The 22780-nt window shown below is 47.7% G+C and overlaps 1 protein-coding gene across 1 annotated transcript; it reads right to left on the bottom strand.

The window, feature by feature from the left end:
* Positions 1-14358: 14358 nt before the first annotated feature.
* Positions 14359-21063, bottom strand: LOC141083622 (uncharacterized). The gene is made up of 2 exons (XM_073567969.1): positions 16959-21063; positions 14359-16258 (listed from the first exon to the last, which is right to left on the bottom strand). Exon 1 carries the CDS (start codon positions 19203-19205, stop codon positions 17763-17765), a length of 1443 nt encoding a protein of 480 aa, XP_073424070.1. The 5' UTR covers positions 19206-21063; the 3' UTR covers positions 14359-16258; positions 16959-17762.
* Positions 21064-22780: the final 1717 nt, after the last annotated feature.

The following is a 22780-nucleotide window of genomic DNA, read 5'->3' as shown; positions in this document are numbered from 1 at the left end:
GGGGGAGTGTGGAGTGGGGAAGATGACTTGACGGACAGACTTAACTGAAGGGGGAAGGGACGGTTTGTGCACTATAGATGGATATTGGCAATGACAGAAAGGAAACAGCTGGGGAAAATGGAATAGGAGTGCAATGCCTAAGTTTGACCACAAGATGGCAGGGGGAGCGTAGAACAGGACTTAGCAGTTTAAGGCTACGAAAACGCTTAGTCATGGGGGGCGGGGAGACAGGAACCCAGGAGGGGATTTACTGAGGAGGGAGATAAATAGGACAGGACAGGGTTCCAGGCTAGGCTAGTCCCGGGAGGAGTTCAGGAGGAGAAGACTCAGTACGGAGGACTGACAATGGTGGAGAGCTCGACCAGGGTACGGAAAGGAAGAGACAGTCAGGGGGGATGCCCTGACACAAAGAACCGCAGGACAGACGAGGCCCCGAGGGTACCAATTGGACGACGACCTCGGACTGGTGAAGCGCTGGCGGTAGATAGGCCTAGGGCAGCCCCAGCGAAAGATCCGCGAGGAACGTCACTACAACTGAAGGAAGGTGAAGGTACCCGGGCCTGAATACGGAGAGCTGTAAAGGTGCTGCGGTGTATGGCTACGGTCGTCAGGAGGACGGCCAATAAACTCGGACCTGTTGTACCTAGAAATCTGCCTCCGTCTCGTCTCTGTGTCATCTCTGCACGGTAAGAAGTGGACCACCCCCCAGTCTGGACCATTACTACACAGAAATAGGCGGAGAAAACCAGAGGAAGCGTGACAGGGGGCAGGGCTTCACTGAGGAAGTCCGCAACCCTCCGTCCGCAAATGTGAAACTAGCCTTAGAGTTTGTGGTTCTGGTGCCTTGCCCTCTGCTGTGTTGTGTTCTGCAGCAGAGACAGTTGTTAAGATAAGTTCTCTATCTGTCTGTTTTGTGTTTGTCACACTGCTTGTGTTGTTCATCATCTGCAGTGGTGATGCTCTTGTCCTTGCTGGCTAGTGCACTAGCCAGAGATTAGTGAGGTGACAATCAGGGTCCAGGCACGTGACGACGGCGTTAGGGGAGTTTAGGGACAGGCTAAGGTTGAAGCTCAGGAGGTGACCCAGTCCCTCGTTCCCTACGGTTAGGGCCTTCCTCCTTTCCATCCAGTTGAAGGTATAAATGATGTCGTCCGCTGGTCTTACCCTTGTCAGTCGTGTCATTATCTCTGACCCGTACTTTTTTCCGGTGAATCCAATGCTCATGCTGAGGCTTTTGCCCGCCTGATCCAGTCTCTCACGGATGAGGTTTCCAAGTTGAGGTGGTGCTGCAGCTTCAGCAGGTGACGGGGTTGTTGGTCTCAACTCAAGTCCTGGCTCAACAGGAACTTAAAGTATCTCTCAACAGATTTTCTGGAGGGAGAGATAAATTTGTGGTCTTCAAAGAAGTCTGTAAATTGTATTTCAGGCTTCACCCTCGTTCTTCAGGGAGTGAGGAACAGCGTGTGGGGATTATAGTCTCCCTTCTCCAGGGGATTACCCTTTGTGGTCAGTGGATGAGTTTTTTGCGGCATTGACGCTGGTATATCCTGTTGGCGTCTCCCTGGTGGAGTCTCGACTCCGTAAGATCAAGCAGTGGGGCTGGCCGGCTGAGGAGTACTGCTCGGAGTTTTGGAGATGGGCCACTGACACGCAGTGGAATGACCCTGCTTGTAGGAGCCATTTATGTCAGGGTCTGTCAGCAAGGCTTCAGGATACTCTGGTGCAGTATGCTACTCCTGGGTCTTTGAAGGCCACCATGGCCCTTGCTATCCGGTTGGATAGACGCCTCAGGGAGAGACATACCCCCTGTTCTTTCTAGGGTGGCGGACACACTGGTGCAGACGGACGAACCCATGCAGGAGGGAGGGGCCTCCTCTCAAACTAGGTTGCCTGTGGTTCGCCGTGGGACGGGGGCATGTTTTTTTCTATGGTCTGACTGATCATAACCTTAATGTCTGCCCAGCTCGCACCAAAGTATGTACTCCATCTCAAAAGCTGGGTTCCCCTGGTCGTGTGGAGGGAGGTGCCCACAGTGTGTATTTTTCCTCCACCTTTACATCTCAATTTACCATTCCGGCTGAGGTGGTGGTTGGTGGGGTAACTGAGATTATATTGGTGCTTGTGGATAGTGGAGCTGGAGTCAAATTGATGGGTTCTCACTTTGTGGAGATCCATGGTCTGATTGTTAGGACGCTGGCGAGACCCATTACCGCTTGAGCAATTGACTCTGTTCTTCTCAGCCAGGGGAGTGTGACCCAAGTCGTAGATAATATTTACTTACGTATAGGGTCTCTTCATGAGGAGTCCATCATGCTATGTCTTGGAGGGTATGCCAACTCCCATCATCTTAGGCCTTCCCTGGCTGAAGAGGCACAACCTGGTGATAAATTGGCGGTCCAGGGAAGTAGTCAATTGGGACTAGTCTTGTAAGGACTGCTGTCTGGGAGCTACGATCTCTACTGTCCTTCTCAAACCTGCCCCTTCTTCTCTGGTGGATGCAGCTAAGGTGCTACCTGGGAGTAGGGGCAGGATTCAACCCTCACCATAGGTAAACCCTGAGTCTTGGTGTCCTCCCGGGAGGGGGGATCAGGGGAGGGTGGTGGTTCCCTCTGTATGTAGTAAGGGTATGAGCTTGGTGAAACAAGGGGACGCATCTGTTGTTGGTTCCTCAAAGAGTTCACCATCCTTTGGCAAATGCATGCGTGGAAATAAACGTTCAGGTCCGGACCTGTGTGTGAATAAATACGTGTGGGTGTCCACCAAAAACATCAGGTGGAAGTACGCATCTGGGACCTGTAGTTCTAGGGTGATCAGGCCATATCGAGTGTCGGCCATTCTTAGCCCGGAGACTTTTCAGCTGGAGTTACCACCAGTAATGCAGGTACACAGCGTATTCTACAGGTAGTCGCTCTGGAGATTTGTTGCACCTCCGGAGCCTACGTTATTGCCATCTCCATCAGGCTGCGTTTGCTATAACCTTGAGGATCAGGTGACTGTGGAGGTGAATCCTAGTGGTTGGAGACGTCACAATTCATTTTTGGATTTTTGGCGGCTCTGGTTCCGTTATAATTTAAATGTAGTTTTTTCCTTGATGGCCAGCAAGGGTTAAATGTCAGTTTCCTTGCTGGCAGCTGCGGTGTTGCTGGTCAGCTGATGTGGGTGGTGAGCACTCCCACCATCCTTCAAATAGTTACCTATGTAATCTATGTTGACCAAGCCTGGAGTACAGAGCTCTCTGGTTGCAGAAGTGAATCCGCTGTTTTCTTGGAGTCCTTGATCCTGGTGCCTTACTCTCTGTTGTGTGGCGCTTTGCAGCAGAGACAGTTGTAAGTTCTCCTCTATCTCTCTGTGTTGTGTTTGTTACTCTGCCTGTTTTGCTCATGATTTGCAGTGGTGATGCTAGCGTCCTTGCCGACCAGTGCACTAGCCAGAGATTAGTGAGGTGACAATCAGGGTCCAGGCACGTGATGGCAGCAGGGGAAAGGACCCACTTAGGGCGTTAGGGGATTTTATGTACAGGCTCAGGTTGGATCTCAGGAGGTGCCCCCGTAACGCGTTCCCAACTGTTAGGGCCTTTCTCACCCCATTCCATCCCGTTATAGGTATAAGTTGTGTCGTCCGCTGCTCTTAACCTTGTCGGTTGTGACAGTTTTGAAGTGGATCTGCTCCAAACGCACCTGAAAAAATGCCATGTGGACATACCCTAATTGAGCAATAGGTTACATCCACTTAATTCAAACTCCAGAGGGCTCAGGACACTGTTTACTGAGGAGTGGTGTCTTACCACCGCTATTGGTGTCCTGACCGTCTACAGATTCCACACTATACAGCACCAGTATAATTATGTGGACACAGACATTTTATTTCTGCTGGAAGCAATAGCACTGCCACTAGGTGTAAGTGCATGCGCTGACTTCTCTTCCCGGTCCACCTTCTCCAACCAATACTTTCCGGGTTACTTAAAAGATCCATTCCCATTAAACTATTGAGAAAAAACAGTGCAGAGGTTCCTATCTATCCAAAGCTGTTCTTCATAGTTGTATTCTGACCCTGACCTCCTGCCAATATACTGTGTAAGGTGGCTGTCAGACACATAGTGGATGGGAGACAAACCTGAAGGAATGCTTTTGTACATATAGGACTAAAATGGGTAATCGACCATGACAGGTTGATTGTGAGCAACTAAAGAGTTGGGAGAGATGGCTGCTCACCATATCTCCACCCCTGGGTATGGTTCACTTTGTAATATGAGGCCTGTTTGTCTCCCACATTCCTGTGTATGGAGGTGTGCAGACCTCCTGGATTGAGTGCCTTTGCTAAAGGACTAAGAAGGTGGACTCTAAGCCAGGCAGGCTAACCAGCACTATAGTGTGGCTTTATGTTTTACTTTATGCTGGACTAGGGCTGTATTTGAGTTTCCTGTGATGTGGTTCATAAGGACTGAAATAAACCAGTCAGACTTTTAAATAGTAACAGCTCCTGTGATACCTCATATCGCTCCCAAGTGAGTAGCATTGCTACAACAGTATTGAGCCAATTCTCCTTGCCTTGATCTTGATTTGTTGGACTATGCTTCACGGATTATATATTGGAAACCATCATCAGCTGTTAAAAACGACAACTAAGAGGTTGTTCCCAAGTGGGATCCTGAAATCCAGATTCTCATACATAGGTTAGAGGATGAATATCAGGGGGTGCCTCTAGTCTCCACTTATGCCAAATCCGATCCACTCTACAACGACGTGGGCCTTGTGTGAAATGTGCCCGCAGCAGTCAGATATTGATCACCTATTCGTGATATCCAATGTAGATCATAGAATATTAGAGTTGGAAGGGACATCCAGGGTCATCGTGTCCAACCCCCTGTTCAATGCAGGATTCACTAAACATCTCAGATGGCACAAGCCACAGTGCTGCAGCCTGTAAACAAAGACTGGGGCAGCGCTGGACTTGAGAAAGGTGCGTTTGTTATTTGAAATGTGTGATGAAATACACATCTATGTCAGACAACGTTTTAAAAAAATGAAAAACGAAAACAAAAATCCTTCTATAATTCTTTAAAGAGTTTATGTGTAATGTAAGGAAGCCGGGGCAGCGGTTCCTACAATTCAAAGAGCATTGACCATCTGCTTACATATTTCATGTTCTGGGCCAATTAAGGACGACTGAAACTGCATAAAATAACAATAGGCGAAGCTTGCATTTTTATGGGAAGCTTTATTCACTCTGGAGACATTTGCTGGGAAATTCCGGGTATGTTGTGTGGACTCAGCTGATCTCGGAATACATTTTCAGAAGAATGGGGGAACACAGAACTCAGCAGATATTGAATGTGTATGATCAGCCTAAAAAGGAAGGACCAATGCTCTCTCTCCACACACTCCTTTTTTCTTTATTTCTTTCTAGTCTAAATAGGTTCTAAGTACTCTGATGATTAGTTTTTTAATAAAAATCTCTATGGTGGTCGGAGACTTGTTTTTCCAATACAGAACTCTGAATTATCTGCAAATATACTGAACAAAAATATAAAAGCAACACTTTTGTTTTTGCTCCCATTTTTCATAAGCTGAAATCAGAGATTTTTTCTATGTACAAAAAAAGACCTTTTTCTCTCAAATATTGTTCACAAATTTCTCCTAATCTGTGTTGGTGAGCTCTTCTCCTAATCTGTGATAGTGAGCTCCTCCTAATCTGTGTTAGTGAGCTCTTCTCCTAATCTGTGTTAGTGAGCTCATCTCCTAATCTGTGTTAGTGAGCTCTTCTAATCTGTGTTAGTGATCACTTCTCCTAATCTGTGTTAGTGAGCTCTTCTCCTAATCTGTGCTGGTGAGCACTTCTCCTAATCTGTGTTGGTGAGCACTTCTCCTAATCTGTGTGAGTTTTCCTAATCTGTGTTAGTGAGCTCTTCTCCTAATCTGTGTGAGCTCTTCTCCTAATCTGTGTTAGTGAGCACTTCTCTTAATCTGTGTTAGTGAGCTCTTCTCCTAGTCTGTGTGAGCTCTTCTCCTAATCTGTATTAGTGAGCACTTCTCCTAATCTGTGTTAGTGAGCACTTCTCCTAATCTGTGTTAGTGAGCACTTCTCCTAATCTGTGTTAGTGAGCTCTTCGCCTAATCTGTGTCGGTGAGCTCTTCTAACCTGTCAGTGAGCTCTTCTCCTAATCTGTTAGTGAGCTCTTCGCCTAATCTGTGTTAGTGAGCACTTCTCCTAATCTGTGTTGGTGAGCTCTTCTAACCTGTGTTAGTGAACTCTTCGCCTAATCTGTTAGGCTAGTTTCACACTAGCGCTTTTTTGCGCTGCGTTTGGAGCGCACATAAAACGCATGTCAAAAGTGCATGCAAACGCTGCGTTTTTTGTAGCATTATTGTGCTCATAACTACAAAAATTCACAGCGTTTTTATGCGTTTGTAAGCGTTTTTCATGCGTTTGCATTTTTTATGCGCAATAAACTGGAGAAAAAATCCTGGAAAAATTCTTGCAACAAACTCCACCAATGGGACAGCAGTGGGCGTGTCTATGGAAATTCTTTATATAGACCCTGTTTACAGCTGAATTCTTCACATTTGCTTGCATTTGACTTGAGAAACATGGATCTGCGCTGGAAGAGCTTTGACTTCGATCTGGACATGAGGACGGCTCAGGCTTATGCAGTTGCTTGCCATGAACAGAGGGAGAGAGAGGCAGCGAAGACGGCAGCAGCGGCGTTTGTGGATACATCCCATTATTGAACTCCGGGAGACCGTGGAGCGTACCACACCCTCTACAGCGAGCTCCAGGCAAACCCGGAGAAGTTTACGGATTATACCCGGATGACCAAAGAAACCTTTCACTATTTGCTTGGTCGGGTAAAAGAAGTCATCCGGAGACCGGACACGCAGCTCCGGCGTGCGATTACTCCTGAGGAACGCCTCCTGGTCACATTACGGTACGTAGTTTTGCAAAACCAATGCCTGCAGAATTTTCTTTGTTGTGACATGTACTCTAAATCTGGCAGAATTATAGTTCATGCACTATACACTATATATCGTCACCAATATGTGACGAACAGCCCACCACCGTTCGTCTACTTACGGGCGACACTAACGGGGGTCCCGCTGCCACCAAAACGCGACGGACAGCGGACCCTGTGTCACCACTGTCACAATCCCACCACTGACACGGGTGTATCAGCGGACGGAGGGACGTGACACAATACCGGCACACGGCTATCACAGGCACCGTTGGGGCTTATCTTAGTTATCCCACCACCGGCACCATGTGACAAAAATATCCAGCAAGCTAATCTCGCTCTACAATTTGCCGCAGGGGGAGTTTAATTTGGATGCCCCACCACTGCTATCAATCTTCCAAGTACTGCGGGGATTTATGTATATCCCACTTTCTCAGTTCCACTTTGGAACTCGCAGCTCTCCGGCGCCCCCCTTACCCTCAGGTCAGTCAGGGAACTGCACCTAGGATAATTAGTCGCCGGACGGGCTGCCTGTTGTGAACCGGCAATTAGGCTTCTGCAGTAAGGGAATTATCAATGCTGTGGCCGCAGACCCTTATTCAGAAATATAAGACCCTTCTAGACCCTTCTAGATGCAGGGGTGGCATTTATGCACATGTAATCTAAGTACATGTATCAAAGTACTTCTGGCAGTTATAACATGGCAGTTAGACAGGGCAGGAGACAGGTAAGACATTTATATACATCTACACCCTGTACATTTGGAGTACAACAAATATATACCATATGCATTTGTGTAATTTTTATCCTGGCCGCTGCATTCACACACATCCACCGCCCTGGCATTAACTCTCTACACTCCATCCATATTGGCCCCTCGCTTCTTTCCTCACCTGTGTATAGCACTCACGCTCTTTTCACATTGTTAAATTGCACAGATCCAGCCAGTCCCACCATTCAACATCAGAGACGCTCTCACAAATCACTTAACCATCTGCTCACTCTTTCTATCCTCCTTCTCCTAGTTGCAGGAGACATTGCTCCCAACCCTGGTCCCCCATGTTATAGAAAGTCAAACCCCCCCACTGCTACACTCAGAAACCCCTCTAATCTTATTAATATTCCCTGCATGCCATCTGTCTCTCTAAATTGTGCACTTTGGAATTCTCGCTCAGTGTGTAACAAACTCTCCTTCATTCATGACTTCTTCCTTTCTAATTCTCTTAACCTTCTGGCTCTTACTGAAACCTGGATCCAGCAGTCAGATACTACCGCTGCTGCTGCTCTTTCATACGGGGGGCTACACTTCTCTCATACCCCAAGATCAGACAATAGAGCTGGTGGAGGCGTTGGTCTGCTCCTATCACCAAAATGTACCTTTCAGGTTATCCCTCAAGTACCCTCACTTGTCTTCCCTTCTTTTGAGGTCCATGCCGTCAGACTCTACACCCCCTTCTCCATGCGAGTGGCGGTGGTGTATCGTCCTCCCGGCCCCTCCCATCAGTTCCTGGATCATTTTGCCACTTGGCTTCCACATTTTCTCTCCTGTGACATCCCTACCCTCATCATGGGAGATTTCAACATCCCCATTGCTCTTCCCCTCTCCCCATCTGCTACTCACCTTTTATCTCTAACCTCCTCATTTGGCCTTTCGCAGCTTACTAATTCTCCAACGCATGAAGACGGAAACTCCCTCGACTTGGTCTTCTCTCGGCTTTGTGCAGTGGATGATTTTGCAAACTCCCCTCTCCCGCTCTCTGACCACAATCTATCATTCTCTATCAAGAACTGCCAGGCTGCTCAGGTCACCCCCACTGTCCAGACTTATAGAAACATACAGGCCATTAACACCCAGAAACTTCTGAAGAACTTGCAGTCTTCATTGGCCCCTATCACCTCCCTCTCATGTCCTGATTCTGCATTGAAGCATTACAATGAAACACTTCAAACTGCCCTGGATGAATTTGCACCCCCTATAAATAGAACACCACAACGCAGACGGCAACAACCCTGGCACACGGTGCAAACACGTTTCCTGCAGCGGTGCTCCAGGTGCGCCGAACGTCTGTGGAGAAAATCCAATCTACACGAAGATTTCATCCATTTTAAGTTTATGCTTAGGCTGGTTTCACATTCGCGCTTTTTAAGCGCACGCACGGCCGGGGGTAGCTCCGCCCCCGAGCCGGCTCTCTGCCCGGCGTGCCCGCCCCTTCCTTGTAGCGCCGCCTCCTAGCGCACAGCGGCGCCTGCGATCGGCGCACCCTATCTTTAGCATAGCCGTGCGCGCCAAAATCAAACTTTTCGGATTTTGGCGCGCACGGCGCACCGTCAAAAGTGCGCAGCACAGGTCAAAGCGCAACTAGCGCACGGCCTGCGCACGATCTGCGCACCCTATGCTAAAGATAGGGTGCGCCGATCGCAGGCGCCGCTGTGCGCTAGGAGGCGGCGCTACAAGGAAGGGGCGGGCACGCCGGGCAGAGAGCCGGCTCGGGGGCGGAGCTACCCCCGGCCGTGCGTGCGCTTAAAAAGCGCGAATGTGAAACCAGCCTTAGAACATACAACACTGCCCTTCACCTCTCCAAACAAACCTATTTCAACACCCTCATCATCTCACTGTCCAATAACCCGAAACGTCTCTTTGACACTTTTCATTCTCTACTCAATCCAAGAGTACAGGCCCCAACCACGGAGCTCCGAGCTGACGATCTGGCCAATTACTTCAAAGAAAAAATTGACCAGATCCGACAGGAAATTATCTCCAAATCCCCTCATACCATGCACTGTCCTCCCTCCCCCACTGCATCTAACTCACTCTCTGATTTTGAGCCAGTCACAGAAGAAGTAAGCAGGCTCCTTGCATCTTCTCGCCCAACTACTTGCACCAGTGACCCATTTCCGTCACATCTCCTCCAGTCCCTTTCCCCTGCTGTCACCCCTCACCTAACTAAAATATTTAACCTCTCTCTCTCTTCTGGTATTTTTCCCTCCTCATTTAAGCATGCCATCATACATCCACTACTTAAAAAACCATCCCTCGACCAAAACTGTGCCGCTAACTATAGACCTGTCTCTAATCTTCCCTTCATCTCTAAACTCCTGGAACGCCTGGTCCACTCCCGTCTTATCCGCTATCTCTCAGACAACTCTGTTCTCGACCCTCTCCAATCCGGTTTCCGCTCTTTACACTCCACTGAAACTGCCCTCACTAAAGTCTCTAATGATCTGCTAACAGCTAAATCAAATGGTCATTACTCCATGCTAATTCTCTTGGATCTCTCTGCAGCATTCGACACTGTGGATCATCAGCTCCTCCTCACTATGCTCCATTCCATTGGCCTCAAGGACACCGTTCTCTCCTGGTTCTCCTCCTATCTCTCCGACCGCTCCTTTACTGTTTCTTTTGCCGGTTCCTCCTCCTCTCACCTTCCCCTTACTGTTGGGGTTCCTCAAGGATCGGTTCTAGGCCCCCTCCTCTTCTCCTTGTGCACTGCCCCTATTGGTCAAACAATCAGTAGATTTGGTTTCCACTACCATCTCTATGCTGATGACACCCAATTATACGCTTCTTCTCCTGACATCACGCCAGCCTTTCTAGAAAACACTGGCGATTGTCTAAACGCTGTGTCTAATATCATGTCCTCACTATATCTGAAACTGAACCTGTCAAAGACTGAACTCCTTGTGTTTCCTCCCGCTACTAATGTACCTACACCCGACATTGCCATTTCCGTCTGTGGTTCCACTATTACTCCCCAGCAACATGCCCGCTGTCTTGGGGTCATACTTGATTCCGAGCTTTCCTTTGCCCCCCACATTCGATCACTGGCTCGCTCTTGTCATCTGCACCTCAAAAACATTTCTAGAATTCGACCTTTTCTTACTTTTGACTCTGCAAAAACTCTTACTGTTTCTCTTATTCATTCTCGTCTCGACTATTGTAACTCTCTTCTAATCGGTCTCCCTCTTACAAAACTCTCCCCTCTCCAATCTGTCTTGAATGCTGCAGCCAGGATCATATTCCTCACCAATCGTTACACCGATGCCTCTACCTTGTGCCAGTCATTACACTGGCTACCCATCCACTCCAGAATTCAGTATAAACTTATTACCCTCACCCACAAAGCCCTCCATGGCTCAGCACCACCCTACATCTCCTCCCTTGTTTCAGTATACCACCCTACCCGCGCCCTCCGTTCTGCTGATGACCTGAGGTTAGTATCCTCAATAGTCAGAACCTCCCACTCCCGTCTCCAAGACTTTACACGTGCCGCGCCAATTCTTTGGAATGCACTTCCCAGGTCAATACGATTAGTCCCCAATCCCCACAATTTTAAGCGTGTCCTGAAAACGCATTTATTCAGACTGGCCTATCGCCTCAACACATTAACCTAACCTATCCCTGTGTGGCAGAGCCAAAAGTTTTACCATAACCAGGTTCCCAGCATCATGTTCCCACATGCTTTATGCATCCATTAGCCCTCTGTGTCTGTACTGTTACACACTTAACATTATGGCTGGTCCATACAATCAGGGCAACTGTTACCACCCACCTTTCGTGTCTACCTCTTTCCTCATAGACTGTAAGCTTGCGAGCAGGGCCCTCATTCCTCTTGGTATTTGTTATAATCTACTGTATGTGATTATTGTTATGCTGTAATGTCTATTGTCTGTACAAATCCCCTCTGAAATGTAAAGTGCTGCGGAATATGTCGGCGCTATAAAAATAAAATTTATTATTATTATAGTTCTGCCATGTAGTTAACAAAAGGCTGTGGTAATTTTTTTATGGCATGTATTGAACAAAAGGCTGCAGATATATTTTTTTTTATTGAATTTTAGGTGTGTACAAAAATCCCAATACACAAATAATTAATTTTTTTTTTCTTTGTGTCACAGATTCCTGGCTACTGGAGACCCTCTTTTCACTGCACTTCCTGTACCGGATTGGAATATCCACGTTGTCTGGAATTGTAGCAGACACCTGCTGGGCTTTGTGGAACGTTCTTTGTCCCGAATTCATGCCCACGCCAACAGTAGAAAAGTGGTTGGAAATCGCCGAAAGATTCTGGACTGTCTGCAATTTCCCTAACTGTTTGGGAGCGGTGGATGGGAGACACACCAGGATTATCAAGCCCAAAAGAACAGGCTCTGAGTTCTATAACTACAAAAAGTACTTTTCTACTGTACTGATGGCCATTGCGGATGCAGACTGTATGTTTATTGCAGTGGACATTGGAGCATTTGGCCGTGGGAATGACTCCCAGGCCTTTAAAGACCTCTGATATGGGCAGGAGGTTGTATGGCAACAACTTCAATTTTCCCATGCCACGGCGTCTTCCCAACACCGAAGGTCCGCCACAGCCATTTGTAATGGTTGGTGATGAAGCGTTCCAGATGTGCCAAAACCTGCTCAAACCCTACTCCAGCCGGGACTTGGACCTCCACAAAAGAGTTTATAATTACAGGTCCACCAGGGCTAGGAGAACAGTAGAGTGTGCCTTCGGTATACTTGTCTCCAGATGGCGCATTCTTGGCACAGCTATAAATCTGAAACTGGAAACAGTGGATGAGGTGGTCAAGGCGTGTGTTGTTCTACATAATTTTGTAATTTCTCGAGAACACCCTAACTTTGAGCTTGATGATGTTGCTCCTAATCCATTGCCTGAATTTACACAGCACCCTCTCAGGTCATCCGTCGAAGTTGGCCAAATGAGGGACCAATTTGCGGCCTACTTCAACTCAGATGTAGTGGAATGGCAAGAGCAAATGATGTAAAAAATTTTATTGCATGTTCTTGGTATGTTAATAAAAAAAAACTGTTTTGCTACCTGTACTGAGTGCATTCTCTGTTTTTACACTCCCAATACCATTAGCAAGTAACCAGGTGTCTCAGTGAATTTATGATGCTGTGTTTTGTGCATCATGAATTCACTAATACTCCGGAGTAGGAGACATACACACACAAGTTGTATTACCTTTATAATCTCTACAGTGTGTTCAATTAATAGCGATGGTGGAGATAATACAACTGTGTCAGGTAACATACCCAGGCCTTGTGTCAGGCTGAATGCTTATCACAAATGGCCATTACAATACAGATTAAACTGCAGCATCACTACACTCTTCTGCAAAATATATGGAGAGTTATAGCAACGCTGCAGGTTCAAAATCAATTCACCTGCCCAGGTGTGATAGTGATGCAAGGTCAGGGTATTTGGGAAGTCTATATAACATTTATTTTCACCATCAGTAATGTGTTTCTTCCACAAACACGCAATAGAGTATGTGGTTATTTACAAGGTATATTTATAGTTCCTTGCCTTTTCTCTAATAGTTAAATGCGAAGAGAAAAAAAAAGGAAGGTAACAATAGATATGCCTTGCACTCAACACCATCCTCTATGCCAGGGTTTCCAAAATGTAGTCCTAAATGTCAACCAACAGATCATGTTTCCCTTTCTTTTTTTTTGTAACTCAAATTGAATTGCTAAAAACATGATTTGTTTGTTGGCTTTTAACACTGTAGTTGGGGAACCCTACCATAATTTAGTGTGTGCAGTACACCAGATATCTCCATTACTGATGTTTCTTGTGTCAGTCAAGGAGATATGTGTTGTCAACGAAACCAATCTACATGACTTGTCTTTTTCACAGCAGTCTCTAAAATTCTTTTAATATTGCACAGACTGTATCCAGCAGGGCTCCCCAACTCCACTCCTCACGGTCCAACAGATCATGTTGTAATGAAATACATATCTCCATTGATAACGGTTTCACAAGAGCCCCAAAAAAGAGGATTCCATACAGCATGATCTGTTGGTGAACCTTGAGGACTGGAGTTGGGGAACCCTGCTGAATCCAGTCTGTGCAATATTAAAAGAATGTAGAGACTGCTGTGAAAAAGACAAGTCATGTAGATTGGTTTTGTTTTTTGGACAACACATATCTATATGAGTTGTCTTTTCCACAGCAGTCTCTACATTCTAGTAATATTGCACAGACTGGATCCAGCAGGGTTCCCCAAATCCACTCCTCAAGGTCCACCAACAGATCATGTTGTAATGAAATCCATAGCTCCGTTGCTAACTGCTTCACAAGAGCACAAAAAAAAAAAGAGGATTCCATACAACATGATCTGATGGTGTATCTTGAGGACTAGAGTTGTGGAACCCTGCTGGATCCAGTCTGTGCAATATTACAAGAATGTAGAGACTGGTATGGAAAAGACAAGTCATGTAGATTTGTTTCGTTGACAACACATATCTCTAAGACTGACACAAGAAACATGTCTCAGTAATGGTGATATCTGGTGGCAAAAACGCTAAGTGTACGGCGCAGTGTGTGTACGGCGCAGTGTGTGTACGGTGCAGTGTGTGTAGTCGGCGATTGACACAGTAACCAATCAAAATATTTTGAAAGCACAATTGCACGTTTACTTTTTAACAAAAAATATAATTTTTTTTTTTATTAGGAATGACGTTTGGGGGAAGATTGGGACACTTTGGGTGTGTGGAGAGACGAGGAACGACTGGAGGTTGAGGAAGGGGTTCTAGGAGAAGGGGCGACGAAAGTACTGGGGGAAGGGAGCTCTGGAATGGACATGGAGTCAGGTTGAGACACATTAGGAGGAGAGGGTGGATGGACAAACAAAGTTGTTTGTTTTTTTTTCTTTGGCGCAGGAAGATCCTGCCCGGAGCTACTTGCAGCCTGTGACCGCCTTACTTTGGTCGACCGCCTGGTGATGGTGGACTGTGTCGTTGCCCCGTAAAATAGGGAATGCGGATCACCCCTTTGCTGCTCTGTGGTGGCGATGCTGATAGAAGTGGCAGTGGCGGTGCTCCTAGAAGGGGAGAAAGTTGGGTCGGTGTTCCGAGCAGGAGGCTGCCTGTCTGGTATCTCAGCCAAAGTTCTTTGGGGGACTCCGAGGAGGAGTATTGGTGGCGGTGATCTTACGATGAGGAGTAGTGGTGGTGATCCTTTGATGAGGAGTGGTGGTGGTGCTCCTTTGATGAGGAGTGGTGGCGGTGCTCCTTTGATGAGGAGTGCTTGCGGTGCTCCTTTGATGAGGAGTGCTGGTGGTGCTCTGTTGCTGAGGAGTGCTGGCGGTGCTCTGTTGCTGAAGAGTGCTGGCGGTGCTCTGTTGCTGAAGAGTGCTGGCGGTGCTCTGTTGCTGAGGAGTGCTGGCGGTGCTCTGTTGCTGAGGAGTGCTGGCGGTGCTCTGTTGCTGAGGAGTGCTGACGGTGCTCCATTGGTGTTGACTGGTGGTGTCTGTGGCCCAAGCAGGTTCTTTGGTGGTTTGTCTCCAAGCTGGTGGTGCTGTGGCGGTGGTGGTGCTCCATACAGGAGCAGCGCTTGCCATAGTGGTGGTGGCGGAGGAGTGTCCAGCAGCACTCAGACTTGGGGTGGTGTAGTGGTGTCCGGCTTCGCTGGGAATGCAGGTGGCCGTGCAGTGGTATGCAGCAGAAGTTGGTAGTGTGGTGAAGCGAGTCAGCGGTGGAACTGTGGTAAATGACACCACTGACTGCTGCACATACCGATTCTGCTGCATAGCCTGCAAGTAAGCAGTGTTGCAGGCCTGTAACACACTCAGCTGTTGCTCAGGACTAAGGTGTTCCGCCATGCCCTGTTCAATTTTACTGAAAAATTGGTGCGCTGGTCTGTTGAGGTCGGCCTCCAGACGGTCAAGGCGCTGGTCAACAGAGTGGAAGCGGTGTTCCATGTGGTTAAAACCACGTTCCATCAGGGAAAAAGCGCTTTCCATTCTGGCGGACAGCGCCTTGAGGCTGCCCTTAAAGGCCTCGCTCAAGAGCATGAACTCGGGCATGACAGGCCTGTCCGAGGCCCTCTGCCGCTGGCGGGTAGTGCCCGCATAACCATTGACAGAGACCTGGGACAGGGGAACACCTGATGGACCAGCTTCCTGCTCACCAGCTCTCTGTTGCTGACCTGCAAGATGCTTCCTGGCTGTCGGATGGCTGGGACGGGTCCGAGGTCGATCGATGAAGGACCGCTCCCGGGACAGGTTGCAGGGTGCTGCTCCAAGTGCTGTGGAAAGAAAGGGAAACCATTAGTATCAAGCATTTACAAGAAGCATCAGCTGTGGAATAGAAAAGCACATAGCAATAACAAACCAAAATAAAACAAACTTACGCTCTGCTGGCAAGTACCGGTCTCAGGAAAGCCAACTCTCGATAATAGCCGTACTTTCTTCTGCGCCTTGCCGCTCAACCACTCCGAACTTGTCCCTCAACACGAACATCAGTGTTGAAGCGGTCCTTCATCGAGCGCCAACGTGTGCGGATTTTGTTCACTGTTGGGGAAAAAAAGAAAAAAAATTAGATGCACTTTAGGCAACTTAATTATCACCACACACACCGGATAGAACTTTGCAAACAGTCAATGCTGCAGCACAAATAAAATTCTAGACACAATGCAGTCACTGTTGATACTGAGGACACTGTTATGTTTCCTGCTAGAATATATGTAGCAGCAAAAACAACAGTATCAGCCGGAGCAAGAGTGAAAACCGGATCAAAACAGCAGTTGACAAAGCAATCATATTTTTCCACATGGCATTGGTGTTTTTTTAATGCAAGAATATATCTTGCCAAAAAAACACCAGCACCATCAGGACCATAAAGCAATGCAGCAGTTGAATACACAAATCAATCAATGTATTCCACATGGCATTGATGTGTTTAATGCAAGAATATATCTTGCCAAAAAAACACCAGCATCATCAGGACCATAAAGCAATGCAACAGTTGAAGACAAAAATCAATCACTGTTTTCCACATGGCATTGGTGTTTTTAATGCAAGAATATATCTTGCCAAAAAAACACCAGCACCATCAGGACCATAAAGCAATGCAGCAGTTGAAGACAAAAATCAATCAATGTATTCCACATGGCATTGATGTGTTTAATGCAAGAATATATTTTGCAAAAAACACATCAGCACCATCAGGTCCAAAAATAAATGAAGTATCACAGAGCATCTTTATACTTACTGAACGCCCTTTTTAAACTTGGAGAGGTGCTGTCCCAGCCATCCATCATCGCTGCGGCCACCTCATTCCAGAGCTGCCGGGTCACCACTGTGTCTTTGTACTGCTGGTCACGGCTGTCTCACAACGGGATATGCTCCTCAACAAGGCGGATCAGGTGCTCATTGTCGATGTACACTACTTCTTCGTCATCCCGTTGTGAAACCTAGAAATAAGGAGATTTTTGTGTACTCACCGTAAAATCTCTTTCTCTTAGCCTCTAATTGGGGGACACAAGACCTTGGGTGTTATGCTTTCCGTCCACTAGGAGGCGACACTATGCTTAATCTGAAAAAGATTTGGCTCTGGCTCCTCCTCCACAGCATACACCCCTGGGAGGCATCCGCCTTACCTCAGTTTTTGTACCCAAGCAGTAGGAGGAGATAACAAATCCAACATAACCAAGCCTATAAACAAAGGCTACTATGTACAGTTCAAGGAACAATATGAGTACCCAACATAATAACAGCCCGCAAGGGCAACAGGGTGGGAGCTGTGTCCCCCAATTAGAGGCTAAGAGAAAGAGATTTTACGGTGAGTACACAAAAATCTCCTTTACTCTGTCGCCTCATTGGGGGACACAAGACCTTGGGACGTCCCAAAGCAGTCCCTGGGTGGGAAGCAATGGACGAATATTGTGCTGACAGGTCCCTAGACTTGGGACACTGCCGCCGGCAGTACCAGTCTACCCAGACTCGCTTCCACTGAGGACTGAGTATGTACACTGTATTGTTTTGTAAACGTGTGTAAGCTAGTCCAAGTGGCTGCTTAACACACGTGTTGTGCTGAAGCCTGGCGTCGAATGGCCCAGGAGGCTCCTACCGCCCGTGTGGAATGTGCCGTGATACCGGCCGGAATAGGAGAATTGTTTAGGCGGTAGGCGTCATGGATGGTGGACCTGATCCACCTGGCAAGGGTAGCTTTTGAAGCCGGTAAACCCCTGCAAATGCCTTCTGGAACAAGGAAAAAAAAGGAATCAGACTTCCGGAAGGGTGGAGTCCTAGACACACACGTACGCAATGCCCTGGCAAGGTCAAGCGTATGCCGGGCCCTCTGCACTCTTATGAACCGGAGCCGGGCAAAGGGTCGGTAATGAGATGCCCTCATTGAGGTGGAAATCAGACACAACCTTTGGAAGGAAGGATGGAACTGTACGGAGAACCACCTTGTCCTGGTGGAAGAATAGGAAAAGCTGTTTGCAGGAGAGTGCTGACAGCTCAGACACCCTGCGTAGCGAGGTGATTGCCACGAGGAAGACCACCTTTTGTGATAAAACTCGAAGTGGAACTTCCTTAAGAGGTTGAAAAAAGGAGGTGCCTGTAGAGCAGTTAGGACCAAATTAAGGTCCCACGTATCCAGTGGACGTCTGTAAGGAGGGACCAATCTGGAGACTCCCTGAAGAAACGTCCTGACTTGAGGTTTGTTAGCAATACGCTTCTGAAAGAGCACTGAAAGCGCTGACACCTGACCCTTAAGCGATCCTAAGGATAGGCCGGCGTCCAGACCTGATTGAAGGAAACCACGAACTTTCGGAAGAGAGTAAGGGAACGGAATTCGCCCGCGAGAGTCGCACCGAGTAAAATACGTTTTCCAGGTACGATAATAAACTTTGGCGAAAGCTGGTTTCCGTGCCCTGATCATGGTTCTAATGACGTCTGGAGCAAACCCTGCCTGGGTTAAAACCCAGGTTTCAAGGACCACGCCGTCAAATTGAGAGTCCCTAAATTCTGGTGGTAGAACAGGCCTTGAGACAGGGGATCGGGACGGTCTGGAAGATACCAAGGGGTGTCTGCTGTAATGCTGAAGGATGTCGGCGTACCATGTATGTCTGGGCCAGTCCGGCGCAATTAGGATGGTCGGAACTCCTTCCTGTTTGATCTTCCTCATGACTCTGGCCATCAGGGGAAGAGGTGGGAAAATGTACAGAAGCTGGAACTGAGTCCAGTCCTGAACCAGGGCATCCGTCCCGAGCAACCTCGGACCGCGTGTCCTTGCCATGAAAATGGAGACCTTGGCATTGAGATGAGATGCGATTAGGTCCACGTCCGGAGTCCCCCAGCGATAACAGATCCGACGAAAGATTTTTGGAATGGAGAGACCACTCCCCCGAGTCCATTTCCTGTCTGATGAGGTAGTCGGCTTCCCAGTTGTCCACACCCAGTGAGAGTACTGATTTCTTGTTTTCTGCCCAGCGAAGGAGACGCGCCACATCTCTCATTGCCTGGGCACTGCGAGTCCCACCTTGGTGGTTCACATATGCCACTGCCGTGGCATTGCTCGACTGCACTCTGATGTGAGAGGCCTTCAGCAGATGGCAAAAAAAATTTTTTAGCGCCAGGAAGATAGCTCGTATCTCCAGAATGTTGATGGGCATGGTCGCTTCTATTGGAGACCACGTGCCCTGTGAAGTAGGTGCACTGCACCCCATCCTGTTAGACTCGCATCGGTGGTCAGGACTTTCCATTGACTGGGAAGAAAGAATTTTTCTTTGGCCAGTACGGGTGGTTTGAGCCACCAGTACGGTGATTTCCTGGTTGACTCCGTCAGTCGGAACTCCCTTTCGAGGGAGAAAAGGGTTCCTGTCCTAGGATCTGAGAATGGCTAGTTGAAGAGGTCTGAGGTGGAACTGGTCAAATGGTACCACCTCCATTGCTGCTGCCATCCTGCTAAGGAGTCTCTTGGCAAACCAAAGCTGCTTGCTAATGGCACCGGTCACTTAGCTGCTGAGCTCCAGCCACTTCGACTCCTAATCGGCTCATTGCGGCTCGCCAGCGGCACCAATCTCTCTGCACACGGGGGGGGAGTGCTGCGGAGGTATCCAGGATCGTAGCATGCCAAGGGGAAAATCCCAGAAGAAGCCGTCCCCGGCGAAAGTTACAGACTTCTTCTCCAGCACGGGGCGAGGGAAAATGGCGGCAGCATCCTCCTCCACAGCTTCCTCACGCTCATCCAGGAGGGGATCCACAGCAGGCCCAGACTTGGACACAGACGCTGCAGATATACCGCTTACCAAAGGTACAATGCAGAAACTGCTCAGTGCCCTCCGCTCATCACTGCAGCAGGATTGGAAAGATATGGTGGCTGAGCTGAGGGGAGATATCACTGCCATAGGCAGCCGTACAGCACATATTGAATCTAAAATGGGGGAGCTGACAAAGTCACACAATAGCCTCATTGATGCCAATGCAGCACTGGAGGAACAAGTGCAAAAGCTCCATACCAAGGTCTTGGATTTAGAGGACAGGTCCCGCCGAAATAATATAAGAATCAGAGGAATTCCAGAGGCCATACCAGACAAGGGGCTGCAGAGTTTTCTGGGCTCCTTGCTGCAGGAGCTGCTCCCAGACCTGACTGCAACTGATTTCCTGGTGGACAGAATACACAGAGTCCCTAAGCCTAAATCCCTCAGTGCTGATGTCCCTCGGGACACTTTAGCTCGCCTGCACTTTTACAAGACCAAAGAAGCCCTGCTGCAAGTCCTGAGAAAGAGACCCCCTCTGTCTGAGCAATTCCGGCACCTGTCCATTTTTCCAGATCTGTCTGCAGGAACCCTGGCAAAAAGGAGGGAATTTGCTCCTTATACCAAAGTTCTCAGGGATGAAGCTATATCCTATAGATGGGGTTTCCCTGTAAAGATCCTGCTTTTCCGAGCAGGAAATACCCACGCCTGCCATTCCCCACAGCAGTTGGCAAAGCTCCTATCCTCATGGAACTTGGCAAATCTCCCAGCCAGATCTCCAAGAGCTACAGGATCATCCCAACAGGATAAAGTGAATGAAGATTGGTCCGTCGTGTGAGTTATGTGATATGTTTGAGTCGCGGCTGAGACTTAGTTGCTACTTTTAAGGTCCGCTGGTTCTGTTCAACCAGGACCCTGAACCCCCATGGCGGTAAATTTCCACCATACCGCAGGCCCCTTTTTTGGGCTTTTTTCTTTGTGGACTGATGCTCCCTACATCAGTAATGTTAGTGATGTCAATATTGTTAGTGTTATCTCTTTCCTGCCTGACCTTCCTTTTCCCCCTGCAGCTCTAGGCGAGACTTTTTTTTCATGTACAATGGTACTGAACTGTATGTCTATAAATGTTAGGGGTCTGAACTCGCCAGCCAAGAGATCCATGTTTTGGCGGGAAGTGGTTCAATCCAAATGTGATGTAATATGTGGTCAGGAGTCTTATCTCCTCCAAGGGGACTCGCACAGGTTAAATAATGCTAAATTTCCTTTCATACTGCTGGCTTGTGGAAAAAAAAAAAAGGCTGGAGTATTCATTTGTGTAAAAAATACTGTTGCGTTCACACTACATTCACAACATTTAGACCCTGACGGTAGATACGCCATTATTAATTGCTCCATAAATGGATCTAAGTATACTATTGCAACCGTTTACGCCCCCAACTCTGGTCAGATCAGCTTTTTGCGGAGGTTTCTTTCCAAGCTTTCATCCGTTAAAGAGGGTAAGCAAATAATCTGCGGGGATTTTAACATGGTAATGTCCAGCACTCTGGATTGCTCCAATACTGCTGTAAAGAGGAAGGAGATGAGCACAATAATTTCAGAAAGGCATCTCCATGATATATGGAGATACCAACATGCAAATGAGAGGGACTACACATTCTTCTCGCCTCGGTTCACCTCTTACAGCAGATTGGACTACTTTTTGGTTGATAGCTCACTTATTATGGATTGCTCAGATTCAAAAATTGGACTTATAGCTTGGTCGGACCACGCCCCCATATACCTGACAGTTCAGGAGCAAAACCGCGCGCCTGTTTTTGCCCGGTGGCGCATGAATGACTCCCTCCTAGCCTGTAGACAAATCTCTGAGGAGTTGCAGGCCGACCTCGCAGAGTTTTTTAACTTTAATGATAACAAGGAGGTGACAGAGGAAACGCTTTGGTCTGCACACAAGGCCTATATTAGGGGGTCATTCATCAAAATTGCCACTAGGGAGAAGAGGAGGCGTCAGGCAACTTACAAAGCTCTACTGTCCCACATAGTACTTTTGGAAGCCCACAATAAATCTGCCCCAAACTTGTCGACATCTGATGAACTCAGGAAACTAAGAACACAGCTCCGCCAGGTGTTGATGGCAGACTATGAGAAAAACTTAAGATCCCTCAAACAGCGGTACTATGTGATGGGTGACAGGGCGGGTGCCTTACTAGCCAGGAGGGTTAAAAAACGAGAAATGCAAAATAAAATTGAATACCTCGTGACGGGTTCTAATGCCACAATACGCAACCCAACGGAAATAGCCAACGCATTCGCTGACTTTTACCAGTCTCTCTACAACCTTAAAAATGACCCCACTGCCCCAAAGCCTACCCAAACGGCAATTAATTCCTTCTTAAACAATATTAATCTTCCTCGGTTATCTGCAGTACAGCTGGAGCAACTAAATTCCCCTTTTTCTCTGGAAGAGGTTCGCCAGGCGGTGACCACAGCCAAAAGAAATTCAGCTCCAGGCCCAGACGGCCTCACTAACTCCTATTATAGGCAATTCACTGAAACCCTGTCTCCTTTCCTCCTGAGACTTTTCTCCTCTTGGCGAGCCACAGCAGATATTTCACCAAATAATCTAGAGGCCATTATAACTACCCTGCCAAAACCAGGAAAACCCCCTATTTCACCAGGAAACTTCAGGCCAATATCCCTCCTAAACTGCGACTTAAAATTGTACGCCAAAATAATCTCAGCTAGAATACATAAAGTTCTTCCATCACTGATTTCCCCGGATCAAGTGGGGTTTGTGGCGGGGAGGCAGGAGAAAGATGGGACGAGACGT

This window comes from Dendrobates tinctorius, unplaced genomic scaffold (assembly GCF_039654945.1).
Source record: "Dendrobates tinctorius isolate UK_male_01 unplaced genomic scaffold, ASM3965494v1 ptg000020l, whole genome shotgun sequence".
Classification (NCBI taxonomy): Eukaryota; Metazoa; Chordata; class Amphibia; order Anura; family Dendrobatidae; genus Dendrobates; species Dendrobates tinctorius.
Note: the sequence above shows the minus strand (reverse complement) of the source record. Positions and strands in the feature narration are given on the sequence as shown.

What these genes read in the sequence shown, in the direction of transcription:
- LOC141083622 (XM_073567969.1), bottom strand. Translation starts at nt 19,205, where the DNA reads ATGTGGCGCGTCTCCTTCGCTGGGCAGAAAACAAGAAATCAGTACTCT.